This window comes from Hipposideros armiger, unplaced genomic scaffold (assembly GCF_001890085.2).
Source record: "Hipposideros armiger isolate ML-2016 unplaced genomic scaffold, ASM189008v1 scaffold_1111, whole genome shotgun sequence".
In the NCBI taxonomy this organism is placed as follows: Eukaryota; Metazoa; Chordata; class Mammalia; order Chiroptera; family Hipposideridae; genus Hipposideros; species Hipposideros armiger.
In genome coordinates this window covers 171,662-193,736 of record NW_017732461.1, presented here as the reverse complement: position 1 = coordinate 193,736, position 22,075 = coordinate 171,662, and the positions used below count along the sequence as shown (strand labels likewise).

Sequence of the window (22,075 nt, the reverse complement as noted above, 5' to 3'; positions counted from 1 at the left end):
AGGATATGCATATTTTGGATTTTTATTAAGCCTTAGAATAGATAAGCCATCCCCTCTCCCTCCTCCCCCCTCCCCTCATGCTCCCCTACCTTAGAGGTGCTGGCTTTAATTTTAAAAGTGGAATTTTCCTTTTCGTAGTTAACTGATAGATTTGGGAGTGTTCTGTAAACTGTGAAGCACTCTGACAGAGTTAGAAATAATAGGAATATTTCCAAAAGAGCCAAACTAGGAACCTACCTGTTATTGCTATTTTGTATTGGGTGAAAAGGAAATTGTAGCAACTTAAACTCTGTCTTTTACTGAGTATAAGAAAATAGTGTTTGGATGTTAAAATGCTTACTGTAAAACTGTAAGTTATATTATATGCTTAGGAAATTTTGTCCCCTACTGTGCATTTACTATAGTGATAGGAAAAACAGCTATAAGTTAAAACATGGCAATTGAAAATCTCTTTTGCCATTAGGGTCTGTTTAGCATAATAGAGCGAGATTATTAAAGTGCCTGTTTGTGAGCTGAAGAAGAGTTTATTGAACTAGTACATTTTGTTCTTGCATAAGCCAAGTTAGCTTTATAGATGAAACAAAAATTAGCTCTATAAAGTTTCAAGAGTCTATACAAACCAAAAATGTGTAAATGATCAATAGCATTGGTTACGCAGACTTGCTTAACTGAATACATGTCTAAGGATTTTTTCAGGTGAATATTTCAAGGCATTTTTAAGTTTTGGAAAGGGAAGAGTCATAATTGTACTTCTTGGAAAAACTGTTAACTTTTGGTACAACAGATACAGGTCTATTTTGTGAGAAATAAGAATTATTCCTTCAGATAAAATCAGCATCCATAGGATTAAAATATGAAGAGACGGGTATCTTTCTCAATATTTGATTTAATATTGAGTAGAAAAGGCCAACAAAATTAGCTGCTGTGGTATGTATTCTTGCCCCTCTCCCCATTAAGATATTATTAAAAGTGTTTCTTCAGATTTAGTGGTTATTTTTTAATTTCTCCTACCCTTTAATTTCATGAATATATATATCCAGTTTCTAATAGGGAAGCAATAGATTTTTTTAAAAGAATGGGGGGGAGGGTAAACCTTAGATAATTTTGCTCTATCTTATGGTGGTGGAAGTATTTTGATGTGATGGACAATGCAAAGGTTTCAATATTATAACTTCTGGGCAATTATTTGGGGATATGATGTCAGCTGAAATTTGATATTACCACTGGATTTCTCTCTAACAGTATTTGTCTCTGGAGTTACCAGTTTCTTCAGTAAGAAAGCTTAGATGGAGTGTGCTAAAACCTTACTTTGTGATCTATTTTATAGCTGTTTAAAGATCCCTGTATGGTAGGTTATGGTACACCTTACACAAACTGATTTGTTGTTTATTTAGAAAAAAATGCTTTTGGCTATACTTGTTATAAAAACATGAAGCTAAAAGTTAAAAATTAAAAAGAGGTTGAAGTTTATAACAGTTGTCCTCCATACACAGCACATTTTATCTAAGACAGTCTAGTTGTAGCTTTTTAATCTGGTAAAAATTAATGCTCTGTTAACCATTTATATTTTTTATCTGTTACTTGCAACTGAACTAACATAGTGATATAATTCACTCAGATTTTGAGTCCAGTTACAAATAAAACTAGGTCTTCAAGGAGCCAATAATAAGGGATTCTCTCCTTGGTTATTACTTGAGATTAGCCCTGTCTTAGCAATGGTTCTCCTTCCCCCTTGCATTTTCAGTTGGATATTCCTATATGAGGAAGTATTAAGTTCATAAATTCCTATGTGAATATCTACTGCATGTTCAGATGTAGTTTCACAATGTAGCAGACAAACAGTATTTATGTTGTAGGAAAGTTAGCTGAGAAAATAGAGGCAGAGACAATTTCCCCCCAACATAAAAGTGGTCAGCTACAGCCAGTTGAAAGAACTTTACATTAAACATCCATATACTCACCTCCAAGATTTCACACTGACATTTTAGTATACTTGGTTTATCACGTATCTATCCGACTTTCTGTCCATCTTAGTTTTTGATGTAGTTCAAGACAAACTCATGTTTTTAATTCATTGAGAGCAAAATTAATGATGGAAGAGTTTATTCTTTCATTTTACAGACTCAAAGTAGGAAAATTAGATCTACTCTCAGGAAGTTTTCATTTATTTGTGTAAAAATCAGTTCCAGTTGGTCATGCAAAATGTATGCTTTAAAGCAAATAGCCTTTATTAAAGCCAATTCCTTCATTCATTCACTAGTGTATTTTTCTGTGTATACTCATCCATTCCTGGCTAAAAGTACTCTGTTTGAGTACTTAACGCAGGTCATTCACATACACTTAATTTTGCTCTCGGTGCAAATTCTTTTGCTTTTAGCTGGGCTGTAATCTGCTAGCGGGCTTGTGGTTTGAGTCCCTTCATCCTGCCTTTTATTCTTAGTGTCAGTTTGATGCAGGCCTCTGCTCAGTGGACTTTCAAGTCCAGCAATTTTGTGTCAAAATAATATCTTCTAAGAGATCATTCTCATTTTATCCATAAATGATTTTAAATGGATTGTCAGTTTTACTGGCAGTCATAAATTCAATCATGTGAGAACATTAAATGTTCCAAAGCATGAAGCGAGGGAATTCATTGAAAAAGGTGAATGTATCCAAAATGCCAGTTGCCCTGACTTTTACTTTTTAACCCTTAGTACAGGCCTTACAAAAGAACAAACTGAGAAGTTGCAAAAAAGTTCCGTTGGTGTTGTAATATTGGGATATAGAGAATGAAAACAACTGAAGCTGGCTTGTAAAAAGAAGAGATACTTTCATTGTGATTTAGTTACAATGAACATGTACACTTGAGTTTTTCTCATCAAAAAGGGTAGGTCTTTGAGAATTTGACTTGGGACACTATTGTAGCAATGAAGAAGATGAAATTTAAGCCATTAGTTTGAACAGATAAGTTCTTGCTAATTTGAATCTCAACAACTGGCAGGATGGCAAGTGCGATTCAGCTGCTACCAAGATCTCATCTGACTAGTTTTACTGTTTTTTGTTGGACATTTTATTGTTATTTATTAAAATGTGCATATAAGTGATTATTGCTGTGACCTGCTTGATGCTTGAGCTGTTTGATAATAAGAATTCTGAAAATTTTCATCAATATTAATGGGAATTATGGTTGCATAAGAGTTTTTGCCTATAAGCAACAATTTTAGAACCACTTTTAGAGTTTATTAAATATGTCCAGGAAAAATATATAATGGAGATTAAATAATTTTTATGGGATGAAGTCCTTTTTTCCAGTAGTTTCTCAAACATAATTGTAGGCATCAAACATAAATTATAATTTAAAAATATTACGTTGGTTTTGTGTAAAGAAACATTTCTAATAATTAAAATCCCAAATGGCCTACGAGTTAGAGGGAGATATTTAAAATGTAGTAAATAAGATTGACTTGCAAAATAATAGTATTTTGTAGGCATAAAGTTGAAATAAAGAGAAGCTTAAATGTTAGGTTATAGTTGACAGGAAAATTTTTTTAAAATTCAGCTTTCTCAAATATATGGTGATGGAAGGAGAACTGAGTCTGGGCGGTGAATACACGATGTGATATATAAATGATGTATTACAGGATTGTACACCTGAAACCTATGTAACTACTAACCATTGTCAGCCCAATGAACTTTAATTTAAAAACAAAAAAATTCAGCTATTGTTATCTTGTCTAATCTTTTTTTACCCATGTAATTGTATAGTTTTTTGTTTTAGGTGTACAAAACAACATAGTGATTAGACATTTATATAACTCACAAAGTGATAGCCCCAATAAGTCTATTACCCATCTTGACACTGTACAGTTATTACATTATTGACTGTATTCCCTGTGCTGTACTTTATATCCCCATGACTATTTTTTTTCATTATAGTTGACCTTCAGTATTATTTTATATTAGTTTCAGGTGTTCATATAGTGGTTAGACATTTATATAATTTATGAAGTGATCTGTCCAATAAGACTAGTACCTGTCTGACATTATACATAGTTTTTATGGTATTATTGACTATATTCCCCATACTCTACATCCCCGTGACTATTTTAGAACTACCAATTTGTACTTCTTAATCCCTTCAACTGTCACCCAGCCCCCCTTTCCCATCTAATAACCATCAGTTTTTTCTCTGTATCTGTGAGTCTGTTTCTGTTTTGTTTGTTCATTTATTTTGTTCTTAAGAGTCTACAAATAACATATCATATGGTGTTTGTCTTTCTCAGTCTGATTTATTTCATGTAGCATAATAACCCATAGGTCCATCCATGTTGTTGCAAATGGTGAGATTTCATTCTTTTTTATGGCAGAGTAATAGTCTGTTGTGTATGTGTAACACAGTTTCTTTAGGCAGTCGTCTATTGATGGACATTTCGGCTGTTTCCATATCTTGGCTATTGTGAATAGCGAATTAGTGTTTTGGATTTCTTTGGATAAATATCCAGGAGTGGAATTGCTGGGTCATAAGGTAGTTCTATTTTTAATTTTTTCAGGAACCTCCATACTGTTTTCCATAGTGGCTGCACCACATGCAGTCAGCACCAACAGTACATGAGGGTTCCCTTTTTTTTGCAAATACTTGTTTATTGATTTTTGATGATAGCCATTCTGATAGGTGTGAGGTGCTATCTCATTGTGGTTTTTATTTGCATTTCTCTGATGATTAGTGATAGTGATGTTGAGCATCTTTTCATATGTCCTTTGGCCATCTGTAGATCCTCTGGAGAAATGTCTATTCTGGCCCTCTACCCATTTTTTAATTGGATTGTTTGTTTTTGTGGTGTTGAGTTGTACAAGGTCTGGCAGTTAAGTTCGTGAACTCATCCTAGAAAAAGTGCTCCATACCTCATTGCTGAATATCACTATAGTCACCTTCGAAGAACTCCCCTTGGGAAGCTATGCACCGAAGCCAGCACCTAGTCCACCCTTCAAAGCAATTTTGGAACTCTTTTTCTGGAATGGCCCTCAGAGCTGTCGTCATATTGACTTTGATGTCCTGAATGTCACCAAAATGTCTTCCTTTCAATATTTCCTTTGTCTTCCGGTAAAGAAAGAAGTCATTGGGGGCCAGATCAGGTGAGTAGGGAGGGTGTTCCAATGCAGTTATTTGTTCACTGGCTAAAAACTCCCTCACAGAAGTGCCGTGTGAGCTGATGCATTGTCGTGATGCAAGAGCCGTGAATTGTTAGCGAAAAGTTCACGTCGTTTTCATCTAACTTTTTCAAGCAGCCTTCTCAGCACTTCCAAATAGTAAACTTGGTTACCTGTATGTCCAGTTGGTACAAATTCATAATGAATAATCCCTCTGATATCAGAAAAGGTTAGCAACATCGTTGCAACAAGTTCGTGAACTTAATTATCAAACCTCATGAGTTTTTAAAATATAAATTGTGGATATTAACCCCTTATCAAATGTATCATTGGCAAATATCTTTTCCCATTCAGTATGCTCTCTTTTCATTTTGTTGATGGTTTCTTTTGTTGTGAAAAACTTTTTCATTTGATATAGTCCCATTGTTTATTTTTTCTTTTGTTTCCCTTTCCTGAGGAGGTGGATCAGTAAAAATGTTACTAAGGGTAATGTCTGACAGTTTACTGAGTATGTTCTTCTAGGGGTTTTACAGTTTCGGGTCTTACATTTAAGTCTTTAATCCATTTTGAGTTTATGCTTGTATATGGACTAAGAAGGTGGTCTAGTTTCATTTTTTTACATGTATCTGTCTAGTTTTCCCAGAACCATTGTATTGAATAGACTGTCTTTACCCCATTGTATATTCTTGCCTCCTTTGTCATAAATTAAATGACCATATAGACATGGATTTATTTCTGGGCTCTAAATTATTCCATTGACCTATGTATCTGTTTTTATGCCAGTACCATGCTGTTTTGATTACTTGTGATCTTGTAGTATAGTTTGATATCAGGGAGCATGATTCCTTCAGATTTGTTCTTTTTCAAGATTGCCATGGCTCTTCAGGGACTTTTATGGTTCCATATAAATTTTAGGGTTATTTATTCTAATTCTGTGGAAAATGCCATTGGTGTTTTGATAGGGATTGCATTGAATCTGTAGATTGCTTTGGGTAGTATGGACATTTTAACTGCATTAATTCTTTCTATCCACGAACATGGTATATGCTTCCATTTATTTGTATTTTATTTAATTTCTCTTCAGTGTCTTATAATTTTCTGAGTACAGGTCTTTTACTTCCTTGGTTAAATTTATTCCTAGGCTTTTTTTTTTTTTTTTGATGCAATTGGAATTGGAATTGTTTTCTTTTCTCAGCAGGTTGAGTCCAAAGCTTGATCCAACTACTTGCCAGCCGTGTGACCCTTTAGAGAAGTGATTTAATTTCTCTAATTTTTCTTGTCAGTCAAGTGGGGATAATCATGCCTGTATCATGGTGGTGTTATGCGGACAAAATGAGATAAATGTGTGGTAAATTTCTAGCATAATCATTAATGTGAAGAGTATTCAATAAAAGCTAGTTGCTGCATAATTGAAAGACATGTCATAAATATTTTGGTCAGGGTCACGTAGCCTTCTCAATTTTAGGGTAATTTTTACTGAGGGTTCAAAATGGAAAAGCATTATCCTGAATTCCATTTTGAGTCTCTGCAGACACTAATAATAGCATTGAGTTACCCCTTTATTTCTGGGGTTGACTACTGCTTAGGCGAGTATCTCCTCCCTCTCTTAACCTCTCAGATATACTCCTACTTAAATATAACATGGCTGAAAGCAGGCTTTTCAGGTAGAGGAATAATGGAATAATTTTCTGCCAGAAAACACACTTCCATTTACTAGCCTTTTTTGGTAGTGATTATTCAGGATTGGATGCAGAATAGCAATATTACTTGTTTCCTATAATAGTAGAGACAGATAACAGGTGTGCCGATTTTGGCCATAGGAACTTCTACTGACTTCCAGAGAAGTAAAGTACTTTTTGAGTCCTACACTGAATCTTTCCATCAACATTGTAATCTTCATCAGGAATACAGCATTTCTTCTAATAGGCCAGGTAGGTAGTCAGTAGGTTTTTTTAATTTTTAAAATTTTATTTTATTGTGATGACAACACCTAACATGAAACCTACCCCCAACAGATTTTTAAGTGTGCAATACAGGATTGTTAACTATGCACAATGCTGTACAGCAGATGTCTAGAATTTATTCATCTTGCTTACTCCTCATTTCCACTTCACCTTGGCAGCCACCATTCTGTTCTGTTTCTTTGAGTTTGACTGTTATAATTGATATAAAGTAGAATCATGCACTGTTTGTCCTTCTATGAGTAGCTTATTTCACTTAGCATAATGCCCTCAACGTTCACCCATGTTGTTACATATTGCACGATTTCCTTTTTAGAGGCTGAGTAATATTCACTGTATGTATGCGTATATACCACTTTTTCTTTATCCATTCATCCCTTGATGGACATTTAGGTTGTTTCCACATCTTGGCTATTATGAATAATACTGCATTGAATATGGGAGTACTATCTCTTTGAGATCCTAATTTCAATTCTGTTGGATACCCAGAAGTTTGATGGCTGGATAATATAGTACTATTTTTAATTTTTTAAGGAACGTCCATACTGTTTTCCAGAGCAGCTGCACCATTTTGCATTCTCACCTGCAGTGTATAAGGGTTCCAACTTCTCTACATCCTCACCAAAACTTGTTGTCTTTTGTTAATAGACAAAAGACATCCTAACAGGTGTATCTTCCTTTTGAATTGCATTTCCTTGATAGTGACATTGCACATCGTTTCATATACATTTTGGCCAATTTGTATATTTTCTAGTTGTTTAATTTCATATCGATGTATAACATCTCTCTCTTTCTCCTTTTATCTATTCTAACCTAAGAATGCTGGAATGTCATGCTTTCATCACCCCCAAGTTGATAGGTCCCCAAAAAGTTGTAGGTAAGCTTTCTTGATGTAAAACGTGTTTTGACTTACCTGCTAAAAGATTTGTTTGAGTTACATATTCCCTCAAATCATTGATACCTATGAGATCATTCTTTAGGGTATTTTTTATTCTTAAATTTGTTTTGTTGTTGTGAGATTATTTGCTTCTCTCCCCTCCACCGCCTGCCCAGATCCCTCTGGATTTATTAGGCCTCTCTTTATCCCTTCTGACTCATACCCTGAGTTCTTTGTGGATGTCATTTAAACATCTTTATTATTTTTCTCTCACTTTCATTTCAAAGTACCTTAATGATATCAGCCAGTTTTCACTCACATTTTTTTTTCCTTGTCAGTTTTCCCAAGATAGGCCCATGGTAAAGAGTTAGTCATTCCACTATCTTAAATTAAGGACTAGGAATCCAAACTCCACTCTTCAATACCAGCCATTCACTTTCTCTCTGTCCTCCTTTTTCTTACAATGTTCCAATCTTCAGCTATAGTATATAAGGATGAAAACACCTGTAGACCTATATTTTTTACTTTTGGGGCACATTCTCAGAGATCCTAAGTTTCATTTTAGCATATCATTTACTACAAATGATTCAGAAGGCAGGAACAATGTTTGCTGGTTTAATACGTCTTGGTTGACTCTCTGTGTCATCCCAGATACACAGTCCAGAAAGAAGACAAAACAACACACCAGCTGACAGGACTATATTTAGCTGTCTCCATTCATACTCAGAGGAAGATGTCAGTTGACTGTTAAGAGAAATTTCCTTTCTGGTAACAATATAGGTTTCTCTAAACTTGCTGTTACTTGTGGTTCTCTTACTGTTCCTCAGAGCCCAAACTGATGCTTTTCTGGAAAGTTGAACAAAACCTTATTTTGGGAGTACCTCTTAGAACCTCAGCTTTGAAGTGGCCATCAGAATTTCCCATGGGATTGCTGCATTTTATTCATTCAAATACTTATTGAACACCTGTTTTGTGTCAGGCACTCCTGTAGGTTCTGGGGACACACACACACATTATATAAGCTTAACAGACAAAAACTCCTCTCTGGATATTCTGGTAGGGTTAGATGAACAATACATATAATAAACTACACATTAAACTGTGAAAGGTGCCATGGAGGAAAAATGAGCAGGAGTCAGAGGGAATAGAGTGTATAGAATGAGGGGGTGGTTACAATTTGAAACAAGATAGGGTAGACCTTATTTTAAAGGTGATATTTGAACACATTCGAGGGAGGTGAAGGTCTGAGCTATACAGATGTCTAGAGGAAGAGTGCTCATACAAAAACAAGTAGGAATGAAGAAAGCAATGTCAAAACAGGTCTCTTTTAAAATGTTTTTGCCACATAGGTATATATGCAAAAGAAATGAGAACATATTCACGGACAGTGAATGTTCAGAGCAGCATGATTGTTAATAGCCTAAAGGTAGAAGCAACACACATGTCCATCAACTGATGGGTGGATAAACAAAGTGTGATATTGTATGTACAATAGAAGGAAACTAATCATGACACACATCGATAAGCTTTGAAAATGTTACGCTAAGTGAAAGAAGCCAGTCACAAAGATCACATCTTCTATCATTTCGTTTATATGAGATGTCCAAAATAGGCAAGTCCGTAATGACAGAAAGTAGACAAGTGACTGCCAGGTGCTGGGAGTGAAGGGGAGTGGGGAGTGACTGCTGGTAGGGTTTCTTTTTGGGGTGATAAAAATGTTCTAAAAATAGCGAGGTTGGTCGTAGAACCCAACAACCCCTGAATTGAACACTTTAAAGGGGTGAAATTCATGGTGTGTGAACTGTCTCAAAAAGGTGTTATAAAAACAAAAATATTTTTGAAATAAAATGGTTTTATTCTAATTATGAAAAGAATATTTATTTAAAAAAATGAGACCAGCGTATAAAGATGTAAAAAAAAAAATGGAAAGCTTACGTGAATCACACACAATTCCAACCTTTCAGACTGTATTGACACTTTGGTATGTATCTTAAAATATTTTTTAGAGTGCATTTCTAATTATTGAGGGTAGGAAGAAATAGCCAGTTCACAAAAGAAACAACAAAGGCCATATTCATTTTGAACTGTTACTCAATTTGAAGCAAGTATTGTAGTATTTTCAAATTTATCAGTCAGTCTTTAGTAGTCAATTCAAACAATTTATTCTGTAAACTTAGCAAAATTTAAAATTTTTTTAATGAAATAAATGTATTCTGGATTTTATACACTTCAGGATTACAGTCAACAAACTAATCTTAAAATATTGCACATGGTTCCTCTGCATGAGGCTGGTAGGAAGCTCACATCATGTGTGATTCATCACACAAGTTTGACCTTCCTGAACTGTTCTATATCCTGTTTAACCAGAGGAGTTTACTAACCAAACTTCTATAAAAGTTTTTAAACACATAATCTTAATTTCTGCACTTGTTCTTGTTATAGGCATACAGTGGAATATCATGTGGCCTTAAAAATCATATTCTCACAGAATATTTAATTCCATGGGAAAAGGTTAATATTTTGTGAAAACGGGCTAAGCTGTACAAATGACAACCTCATGTTTTTAAGGAAACAAAACAAAACTAACAAAACAAAACAAAACAAAAAACCCTATTTTTCATAAATAGAAGAATGGAGGCTAGAATGATTTATCTTTGAATGTGAGGGTGAAAGATTATTTAATTATGAACATTTTAGATTTCTTACTATGGACATGCATTACTTTTATGAGAATATTGTTACTTTAGTTAAATCTTATTTACAATAGGTTACCTTTAAAGAGACAGTGACAGTAAAATGGCTGGCACTTAGCAACAAAAACCTTTTCATGTTGGTTTGACACGTGGAGAACATTTTCAGTTACCTATCGTGTGCCAAGACATTGTTTGGCAATGTGAGATTTAAAGATTCATTTACTTTAATATTTCTTATTAGAGTCTCTATACTTGGGATGTTAACAGAGGGCAGTCGTTGCCCTCAGGAAACCCAGTGTAGTGGAGGAGAGCAGGCAATCACAACATGACAAACTAAAGGTTGTGACAAAGAGATGAACAGATAATTGTCCGTCCTTGAAAACCTTACGGTCTTGTAGAAGACATTGTGCCTTAAGATCAGTACCATATGGCAGGCTATGAAGGTATGGGGTGGGAGATTCTGGAAAAACTAAGGATAATATTGTACTAAGTTCACCCATATTTTTATCTTCCAGGTTTCAGCACAAAATGAACATAATTAGGGAAAATAAGGATTTGGCCTGTTTCTATACAACAAAACATTCATGGAGGGGAAAGTAAGTATTTCTGTTGATTTTATTTTCCTGTGCTTCCATAAAGTATCATTTTAAACATTACTCTTCCAGTATCTTGAGTAGTAACCGTTCAGCCTGTCTCTTCTGAAAAGCATATTTGCATATTTTAGATGCAAATGCTGCATTTAGAATAAATTGTTCTTTTTTCTTTTGACATTTCTGCCTTTCTATGTCCGTGCTGGGAAGGAGTTTGGTAAGAATTAAAAGTAACAATTAGAAGTAAACCAGTTATCCACCCTTGGATGCTATCCATTAATGATGAGGTTATGCAGTCATAGCGGAGTGTTAACGCCACACCTTAATCACCCAGAGACTAGCCTGTGTGTGATCAACACATGATCATATCCATTTGACTGTAAGAGAAAACAGGCTAATAGTGCATTTTGTAATCTTTCTTTAGGCTTGTCATGAAACTTAAAAATTGGGTTTGACCTTTTTTTTTCCTTGGGAGGGGAGAGTGACGTTTTTTAGTAGCTTGCCTGATCAGACCAAGGCGTTAGATGCTTGTTTTCTTTTTGTAAAATGGATGGTAATTCCTGCCCCTCAAGTTGCTGGAAAGATTAAAAGATGTGATACAGAGTGTGTGAAGGTTTTAAAATTATGCTTTAAATATTATACCTTGAGTATTCTATGAATGGCGCCTGTTCAGCACTAGAAAAAAAGTTTAGTCTCCTGTCCTTTTGAATAGTAATAAGTAACATGAGTGTGCCACACTTTGACAAATAGATGACGGCTCCAGATTAGGCCTCAGGTAAAACATGACCTGTGCACAAAGCCAATAACTAGTTTTTATTCTTTTCATTTTTTAGGTAATAGTGTGGTAACTTCTTATAATAGTGCAATATCTGAATTCTGTAGCGTTTCTGGTTTGCAGTGGCAAACTGACTATCATTTTGAAAGATTTGAGTGTTTAATTTTGTTTCCTTTCAGTTTAATAGCTCAAATTGTATGAGCTCCTAAATTAACATAATTGTTACCATTGTAGAATATTTCTAATGAAATTTTTTCTTCAGTTAATTTCATTGAGCAAAGTTAGAGAGAAAACTTGCATATGCAGGGTAATATGAGTCTCTAGTTCTTTTTTTATTTTCCTTTAGTTCTTTGAAGCAGCCTTAAAAAAATCGTATATTTAAGTGATTCTTATTTTCTCCTCAAGTGGTAGATTGCTCTGATCATCATAATATAACTTCTGTTTTTAATATAATTATAGCATACTGGTGCATTTATTCTGAAGAACAAACTTGCTGTAATACTTTTTGCTTTGTGAGCTTGTCCGTAATTGTGATCATCTGGAAAATTTTTTTAATGTTCTTAGAAAGTAGTGACTAAGAATCCTTTTTTCTTTTGTAATAATTTGGAGAAGAACTATTTCTGTGCTCTCAGCACAATTCCTTCCTTCCATCATTCATACCTTGAAACTTTTTGTTTTTATAATAGCTTTTATAAGATATAATTTACATAACATAAAATTCATCCTTTTAAAGTGTATAATTCAGTGGTTTTTAGTGTATTGTGGAGTTGTGAACCACGTTGTAGAGTTCTCAGAACACTTTCATAACCACCCTAAAAAATCTCCTCTAAAAATATTAGCAGTTACTTCCCTACTCCCCTCTTCCTAGCATCTGGCAGTTACTCATCTTTCTGTCTCTGGATTTCCTTATTTAGGACATCTCATATAAATGGAATCATACAAGATGTGGTCTTTTGTGACTGTCTTCTTTCATTTAGCATAATGTTTCCATGGTTCAGCCATGTCATAGCATGTGTCAGTTCTTCATTTCTTTTTATTGCCAAATACAGTGAAACCTTGGATTGCTAGTCACTTGGTTTGCGAGTGTTCCACAAGATGAGCAAACATTTCTATTAGGTTGGTGCAAAATAGTGGTTTGTGCCATTACTCGTAATGTCAAAAACCACAATTACTTTTGCACCAACCTAATACATTTTTAACTTGGTAAAAGAGTGATGTCTTGCAATACGAGTGATTTGTTTCCGGAACGAATTATGCTCGCAAACCGAGGTATTACTGTACTATTCTATTGTATGGATAGACCACATTGTTTATCTGTTCACCGATCGATGGACATTTGTATTTTCCCACATTTTTACTATTATGAATAATGCTGCTATAAATGTTCATGTACAAATTTATGAGTGAATCTATACTTCCAAATTTCTTGAATATACATAGGCGTGGAATTGATGTTATATGGAGTTATGTAGCGTTACAAGGTAAATCTATGTTTAACTTTTTTTGAGGAAGAACCAAACTGTTTTTCCAAAGTGGCCGCATCATTTTACAATCTTACCATCAATGTATGAGGATTCCAATTTCTCTACATCCTTACCAATACTTGTTATTGTCTGTATGTTTTTATTTTAACCGTTGTAGTGGGTATGAAGTGGTACCTCTTGTGGTTTTGATTTGCATTTCCCTTATGACTAAGAATGTTGAGTATTGTTTGATGTGGTTCTTGTCCATTTGTATGTTTTTCATGAAATGTCTGTTCAAATCATTTACCCATTTTTTAATTGGGTCATTTGTCTTTTTATTGTTGAGATGTAAGAGTTCTTTATATATTATGAACTACAAGGCCCTTATCAGATATATGATTTGCAAATATTTTCTCCTGTTCTGTGGGTTTTATTTTCACTTTCTTGGTGGTATCCTTTGAAGCAGCACTGTTTAGAAAGTTTGAGGTTCCAACTTTGTTCATTTTCAAGATTATTTTGGCTGTCCTGAGTCTCTTGCATTTTCATATGAATTTTAGAGTCAGCTAGTCAGTTTTACAAAAAAGGCAACTGGGATTTTGATAGGAATTACATTGACTCTAGATTAATTAGGGGATATTACCACCTTAACAGTATTCATTCTTCTGATCATGAACATGGGATGTCTTTCCATTTATAGATCTCTTAAAATTTCTTTCATCATTGTTTTTCTTGTTTTCACAAATACACTCCTTGAAGCTTTTTTTTTCTTTTTTAAAGATTTTTATTGGGGGAATTGGGAGGATGGGAACAGTGCTGGGGAATTGGGGGAAGGGGAACAGACAAGTTGCTGTTTTTTTTTTTGTTCTTCAGTCTAGTTGTGGAGGACATTGCTTCACTGGCCCAAGTTGGCACCATCATTGCGCTCTTCCCGGGTGAGGCAGATCAGTCGCCGGCTTCTAGACGGCCGCTCACTGCGGCTGCTGGCCGCTCACGCTGGCTGCTGGCTACACACGGTAGCCCATGGCAACCCACTGCAGCAGGGGCTGCAGCCTACGCTGTCGCCCGCAACTCATGGCAGCCCAGCTCCAGGTTGAGCTGTTTATCAGCATCTTAGCTGTAGAGGGCAGTGTCACTGGCCCTCATATGTGGGATCTGAACCGGGGCCCTCTGGCGTCCCAAGCCAGTTCTTAATTATTGCGCCACTCAGCTGGCCCCACCTTGAAGCTTTTAACTTCTTCAATGGTTCTACCTTTTCCAGACAGTGATTGTTATTTCATTAGATCATGCCATTATGTAGCACTGAAACTTTTGTTATACTTAACCTATTTTATGTGGCCAATTCTAATCTAAGTTTAAAGTATTTCCTATCAGTTTTAATGTAAAAAATAAATGGCCAACGTTAAAAATTTTCTGTTGTTTCGGAGTTGCTAATTGAACCCTCTCTAGAAACAGGTCTGTATACAACAAATTTTGCATGTGATTTTGGGAATTTAGGGCCTCAATTTTAAGAGACTCCATATAAATATATATATATTCACTGCATACACACACACACACAGGATGCCAAAGAAATGTATTCACATTTTAAGAAAGGAAAAAGCTGTATTAAAATTATGCTGATGGTAACCACTTTGAGCACCTCTTACAATTGCAGAAGTCAAACATGTCTTTCCTTATCGGTATATATTGAGTATTACAATTTTAATACATTTTTTTCCATCTTAAAAACTGTGTACGTTTTTTTGGCACCGTGTGTGTGTGTGTGTGTGTGTGTGTGTGTGTGTATTCCTAATCCAGCCCCAACATTTCTGTAATATATTATTGATAGTGGCGATAAAGATAAATAAATATTTTTCTTTTAATATGCGTAAATCAATGATAACCTCTCCAGATAGTTCCCTTGTCAACAAAAGTAATTCCAAGCCTAAAGAAAAGGTTTAAAGAGTTCATCTGAGCCAAGGTTTGGGGCCAGTCTTGGAAGCAAAATCTCAAAGGATTGAGAAAATGCCTTGGGGAGTACCTTTATTGCAGTTTATTTTATACATTAGAATTAAAGGAGAAGACATAAGGAAGGTTACATGAAATTCACTGATGGTAAATTAAGGAGGTGGGAGAAAGTAAAGCAGGGAAATCTCTAGGATTGGATAAAAAGTAAAATGGAGAGATGCATATTTGTTTTGCATTGATGGGTGCAGGATAGTTAACATTTAATGTACATAGTTTACAGAGGTGTGCAAGTAAGCGATAATAAAGAGGTATGTTGGGGATGTCTTGCAGGGTACCAGGGGTGTTTGGAGGTCTGGAAAAGAGATCATTTTAGCATTTTCACTATATTGTCCTAGATGCACAACAACAATGGATAGGGCTTGCTCAAGGTAGAGGTTAATCTATCATATAGGCCTTAGGCTGTGACTTCCCATCATAACCTGCCCAGTTAGGAATATTTTTATGATCAAAACATCGCTTACGGTTCCTTTCAGTTATTGAGCTTCTCAGACTTGCCAGCGTAGTCCCTTTTTTGTTCATATCCTTGAGGATATTCATGTGACCCATTTTGTTTTACCTTTGTAATAGTTTTCATATGTCTTACTTTGCAGCCACTACTTGTGCATTTAATAATTCAGGTCTGTTCACCATCAACATAGACTCCGAGCTGGCAAAGTAGCCTTTGTTCTATGCTTGCCATTTTCCCATTGTAAAGCATATAATTAAATCGTTTGTTCTGGAAGTGGGGGTTGATTTCAGGGGTAAAAAGTACTTTTCTTTCCCAAACGAGCAGTTTTCCTTTTTGGCCTAAGCAAGCCATTTCCGATAGGAAGGAAGATGCGTACGTTTCATGCAGATTCACTGTGGAAAACTTCAGGGTAATGTTCAAAACACAGGTTCTTAATGTTTTCTGGGTGGAAATTATAAGTAAAATCTACCTGTGGATCACTTTAATACTTGCATACATTTATTGTAGCTAATGGTCTGAATTTAAGAGCAATGTTTTAATACCTGAACAGGATTTTAACTTCAATACATTGGAATGTGTGGTGATCAATCTATGAGATTCAATGGCAGATGCCCACATTCATAGATAGTCTGCCTAATGCTGAGTTAGAGGAAATTGAGAGAAGAGTTGAGGGAAAGTGAAACTGATGAATTTCTGAGACCTTTCTTAGAAGTAGAAACAGAATCCTTGGAGAGAAGAGATGATAATCTCTTTAGCTGCCTGGCATTTACACACCTCACCACCTCTGATAACCCTAGGAATCCTGAGGTATTTTTTTTATTTTCCTTTATTTCCATTGCTTTATTGATCCTAGCTTTTTACCTTGCCAGCCTCTAAACCTTAGATAAGCCTATCCTGAATTCTTTTTGCGTTTTCTTTGTGTAACTCTTAGTGATTATTATCAGGCAATCTGGGATTTGAACATCATTTACCCAGAAGTGCAAATATTGTAGTATCGTACCTGCTTTATAGGAATTTTATATTTTATTCACAATGTTGTATTAAAAGCCAGCTCCAGTAGCAAAGGTAGTCTTTTCAGCACATGATGCTGGAACACTTGGACATCACATGCAAGTTTTTCTAATTCAGTTGCACTTTTTATCATTATAAATCCCTCTCTCTTCTCAAGGATTACTGATATCCAAATGGTTTTTCTCCTTGAGATGTTACTTTAAGTGAAGGAAGCAAAGTGAGAAGTGAAAATTGCTTGTCTGGAATGTAGGCTTCCTACTTCCATAAAATTGCAACACTTAAAAACGTAATAGGTAGTTGCTTAAATAGAAATGATTAAGATTCCAGAATGTGGCTCTGCCTGATCAGTTGCAGGTCATAGCTGTTTCTTCCTTTGTATCATGGTTTTGTTAAAAGGATATTTTGAAAGAATTAGTAGTGTGCAATGTCTTTTTTTTTTTTAAATAGAAACTTTCTGTTTAGAACCTTGGGATCCTTACGTAGTGCTTTGCTAACTTCGTGCATGGTAACAACACAACATTGCTTGCACAGATCACACTTTTCTACTTAAGGATCTTACTAGTTCACAGTAAAATGAATGGTGGGTGGGTTTTAATGCCAATAACATTTTAGAGCATTAAAAAGAGTGAGAATATAAAACTAAGCTATATTTAGTCATAATCAACTAACACATTTCTATTTATTGAAATTTCTTTTGTGTCAATATCATATATATTTTCTTACAAAATGTTTATTTTATTTAAGACTAAATTTAAGTACTTGTTTTCCTTTGTAGGTATAAGCGTGTCTTTTCAGTTGGAACCCATGCGATTACTACATATAATCCCAATACTTTAGAAGTAACAAATCAGGTAATCAAGTTAGATGTTAGGTGTTTGTCTGAACACCATTTGAATTTTAAAAGCCAGGATATGACCCATAACTCCTTGGCCTGAAATCAGTATGTTAGGTTAGAAATGTCAGATCTGAAAGATTGATATGCTTATATAATTCTCAGTGCTTGGACTAAAAATAAGTAAGGGGGGCGGGCTAAAAATAAATGTGCTTGCTTCTTGGCTCTAAATGGTATAACTTTTTGATATATTAGTATAGATTGTAGCCATCTTTGTTGTGTAAAGTTGGTAAATTACTTCTTTATAATTTTAAAGGCTGTGTTGTTACTATAGTACAGGCATACATAAATAACAAGTGCAGTGGTTGGAACATACTTGTCATGGAAGTAGGGTTACTGATTATAAAGTCAAGACTAACCCGAATATGGATAAGTAAACATATTTACATACTAGTTTATTTTAATTCTAAATTCAGCATGTTTTACAGATTCGTTTGTTTTTGTTTTTTTTATTTTTAACAGATTTGCAGGTAATCATAAAATTTTATTTCCCAATTCGTTTCACTTCTGTGTGTTTCAGTTGCTTTGGATTAATATTATTAATCATTAAAATTGGACTACAGATAGGATTTTTTTTATTGCTGTCTCTCATGACTGAAAACCTTTAAAAGAAATTGTTATAGAATTACTATAAGACATAACTTCTTTTAGACTTCAGTATTATTTTGTAAAATTTTTCTCATTTAATCAGTGATTGTGAAATTAAAGTAGTGGATATAATTGTTGCACTTTATTATATTATAGCACCAGTTGAAAGAATTCCTTTCTTTTGTTAGTGGCCTTATGGAGACATTTGCAGCATTAGCCCTGTTGGAAAAGGACAAGGAACAGAGTTCAACCTCACATTTCGTAAAGGCAGTGGAAAAAAGTCAGAAACTTTAAAATTTTCTACAGAACACAGAACAGAACTTCTTACAGAAGCATTGGTAAGAACAGTTCCATGTTAATAAACTAAATTTCTCTCTTCTCTTTTTTAAATGAAACAGTTTTTTTAAAGTATAGGCTTGTTTTTTCTTAATGACCTTTAACTTGATACTGTGAAACTTTCACTTATCTCTAACTGAAAGACTGGAAAATTCTGTATATTTGATAGTTTTGAGTCTTTTTAAGTGTACATACAGAACAAAGCAGTTATATATTTAATTAATCTATCTTGTTTTTAAGTAAAATTTCACATACTTTATATTAAATATCCTTAAACTATAACTTTAATCACATTTTTTAAATATCTTGGTTACCAAGTTGGGATTCTACTTGTTTTGGGTAGAAAGCACAGCTCTGTGATGCTGCCCTACAAGTCTATTGCCATTAACTGTGGTTTTTTCTTTCAGAGGTTTAGAACTGATTTTTCAGAAGGAAAAATCACAGGAAGGGCAAGTATTTAATGTTTATTAATATCTCTTTTTATTTGTTCAAATGTTGCCTTTTACTGTAAAAATCATTCCATGATCTGTGTGTTCCTTTTCTGACAAAGCTAAAGGGAAGAAAGGAAACATAACTAATGTCTCCTGATACTGCGTGATAGAGCGATGAATGTAGTTTAACAGGAAACACAGATATGAGGAATTAGACTTATGACTGTTAATGCTGATAGTTGAGAAAAGTCTGCAGCAGAGAACTGTGGACCATTAAAAACAAGGCTGTCACCGTTTAGGTGTCTTTATTCAGTGTTCTAAACAGCAGCAGTAAGCACCACACCGCTGATATTACTTGTTGGAACATGCAGTAGGTGTAGGAATTTCCTATTGCAGAAGTATTAAAACTGTAAGGTCTGAGTAGATCGAAACTGTCTTACTATATGTTCCTGCACTGGACCTGGCTGGTAATGAAGCATTAACAGCTTTGAGGAAGTCCTGGTTATTTATTTAGAATCTTCTTAACTTTCCCAAGGCTTTTTCTAGTCATGTTACAGCAGCATTTAAATGAAATCAGAGATTTCTAGGGTGGGGAACTGGGAGTTTATGCTTTTTTTCACTCCTTTGAAAACTGAGGTTTTGTTTTGTTTTTTCCATGAGAAGGTATGCTTTTATAATTGGGGGATTGGAGAGGGCAGGATAATGCCTAAACTCATAGCACGGGTCGGAACAAGGGCTTGTGGCAAAAGGGAGGAACTGAATTCTGATGTGCTGGCAGTACTATTCCCATCTCGGTAAGCTCTCGTCCTTTCTGTGGATGTTCTACTGCTTGTTTCAGCATCCCAGAAGCCTTACTGACTTCACTCGGGCAATTGGCTGGTTGTCCAGAAGCCATTTATTAATAAAACAGTTTAATGATATTTGGTTAGCTGCTTGTTGGTTGCTGTTGTTGAGCCACAGACAAATTTCTTTAAGTCGTAATTTGGTATGCTTATTTTAATTATTGTATGTTAGCAGGTGAGTTTTCTGTATATCTCATCTGTTTTGGAAAACAGCTACTTCTAAAAGCATACTTATAGATTTTGTTTATAAGTTTCTCTTTATATCATTTAACTTAAACAACTTAATACTTTTCAGAACTTTCGGTGGAAACAATATCTCTAGATTTCCTGAAGGACAATCTACCTGATTCTATATCGGGAACAAGTGGCATCTTCTCCCCACCTCCAAATGCTGTGCTGGCTAAACAACACTCTTGCATTTATTGAATTTGGCCCTCAGACCTTTATTTTTTTTTTTAAAGATTTTTTTATTGGGGAATTGGGGGGAGGGGAACAGACAAGGTGCTAGCTATCCTTTTGTTCTTCAGTCTAGTTGTGGTTGTGGAGAACGTTGCTTCACTGGCCCAAGTTGGCGCCATCATTGCACTCTTCCCGGGCAAGACAGATCAGTCGCCGGCTTCTGGACGGCCGCTCACTGCGGCTGCTCGTCACTCATGCTGGCTGCTGGTCACACACGGTATCCCATGGCAACCCACTGCCACAGGGGCTGCAGCCTACACCGTCCCCAGCGACTCAAGGCAGCCCAGCTCCAGGTTGAGCTGTTGTTCAGCATCTTGGCTGTAGAGGGCAGTGTCACTGGCCCTCATATGTGGGATCCGAACCGGGGCCCTCTGGCATCCCAAGCCAGCACTTAACCAATGCGCCACTCGGCCGGCACTGGCCCTCAGACCTTTAAAATTGCCCCTAGATGTACTGTAAATCAGGGTCTCCCAAGTCTGTTTCTAGGCCTCCACAGTCCTGAGAGATAATGATGTGTTTCTATTGGGCATATCTCATTATGACAGTTGATTATCTACTGGGAGGAATAGAGAATATCCTGCAGAGTGGGTTGGGGCATGTAAATAGGCATAGTTTGGAAAAGTGCCACTGTGTTCTGTGGCTTCCCTTCTACCCACACTTTGGAGAAGTGTGGCGCTGCCCCATCCTTTAGTTCAAAATCCAGGCTCTAAATACATCCTTGTATCTTTCTGCAGAATTCCATTTATGGAGCTATAACGCTTATGATGCCATCGATCAATAATGCAGTGGGACTTGATGTGATTTGATCCTATGAACCTCATAGCTGGGTTTAGTGTTGGGATGTTAGTGGAAGTGTTTATGATTTAATGCCTTACTCTCTCATGAACACCCACAAGAGACTTTCTCTCTTATTTCAGTATTAGAAATAGTTGTATTCTTGAGCCACCACTTTATTTGTACCTTAGGAGTCATGTAACTGACCATGTGTTCCTCTTCATATTGATGGGTAGGAAACTTCGTGGACTTTGGGGTGGGCAAAGGAACATTCATTTCACATCTGACACTTTGTTATCCTTATATTCTCTTTGCATATTTTAAGTTATTTTCTGTATCATATAATTTTGTTTAGCTGCCTCAACTAAACCCTATTTTTCTTATTAAGAATTTAAAACTGCGTAGTAAATGAATGTTGACAATTCTAATCATTTCCGATATTAGGTACTTTAATTTACAAAAGAATGTTATGGTCTAAATAGAATTTTATTTGCTAATGAGATCTTCTAAAGATAACTTTCCATTGATATGATTAGAAAAGCCTAAGGTCGCACTGAGGCTTCAGCTTTTTTGTGTCTGTAGAAAGAAAATCTATATTAATACACTGAACTAGCTTAGGTTGTTTAAATTGAATACTGTAACTTCCCCAAAGTGTGACTTAGCTTTTACTGGATCTAACTTAATTAAAATAATATATCAAGAAAACTTGAAATCTTTTTTGCAAAAAACTCTTTCAGAATAGTGTTTCTATTTAGTATTTCCTTTGGTTTTCTTTTTATAGATTTGCATGAGTGACTTAAA

General features: G+C 35.3%; 1 protein-coding gene across 3 annotated transcripts in view; it reads left to right on the top strand.

The window, feature by feature from the left end:
- DNAJC13 (DnaJ heat shock protein family (Hsp40) member C13) overlaps window positions 1-22,075 on the top strand; it is a 102,844-nt gene that overhangs the window by 5,460 nt on the left and 75,309 nt on the right. For all 3 annotated transcript variants that reach the window (XR_002122727.1, XM_019632254.1, XM_019632253.1), the window contains exons 2-5: window positions 11,174-11,254; window positions 17,728-17,803; window positions 18,621-18,770; window positions 19,176-19,217. Coding sequence is in view for 2 of the 3 variants with exons in the window: in XM_019632254.1 (XP_019487799.1) it covers window positions 11,187-11,254; window positions 17,728-17,803; window positions 18,621-18,770; window positions 19,176-19,217 (336 nt within the window). In the remaining variant the exon portion in view is untranslated. The remainder of the gene's footprint in view (window positions 1-11,173; window positions 11,255-17,727; window positions 17,804-18,620; window positions 18,771-19,175; window positions 19,218-22,075) is intronic.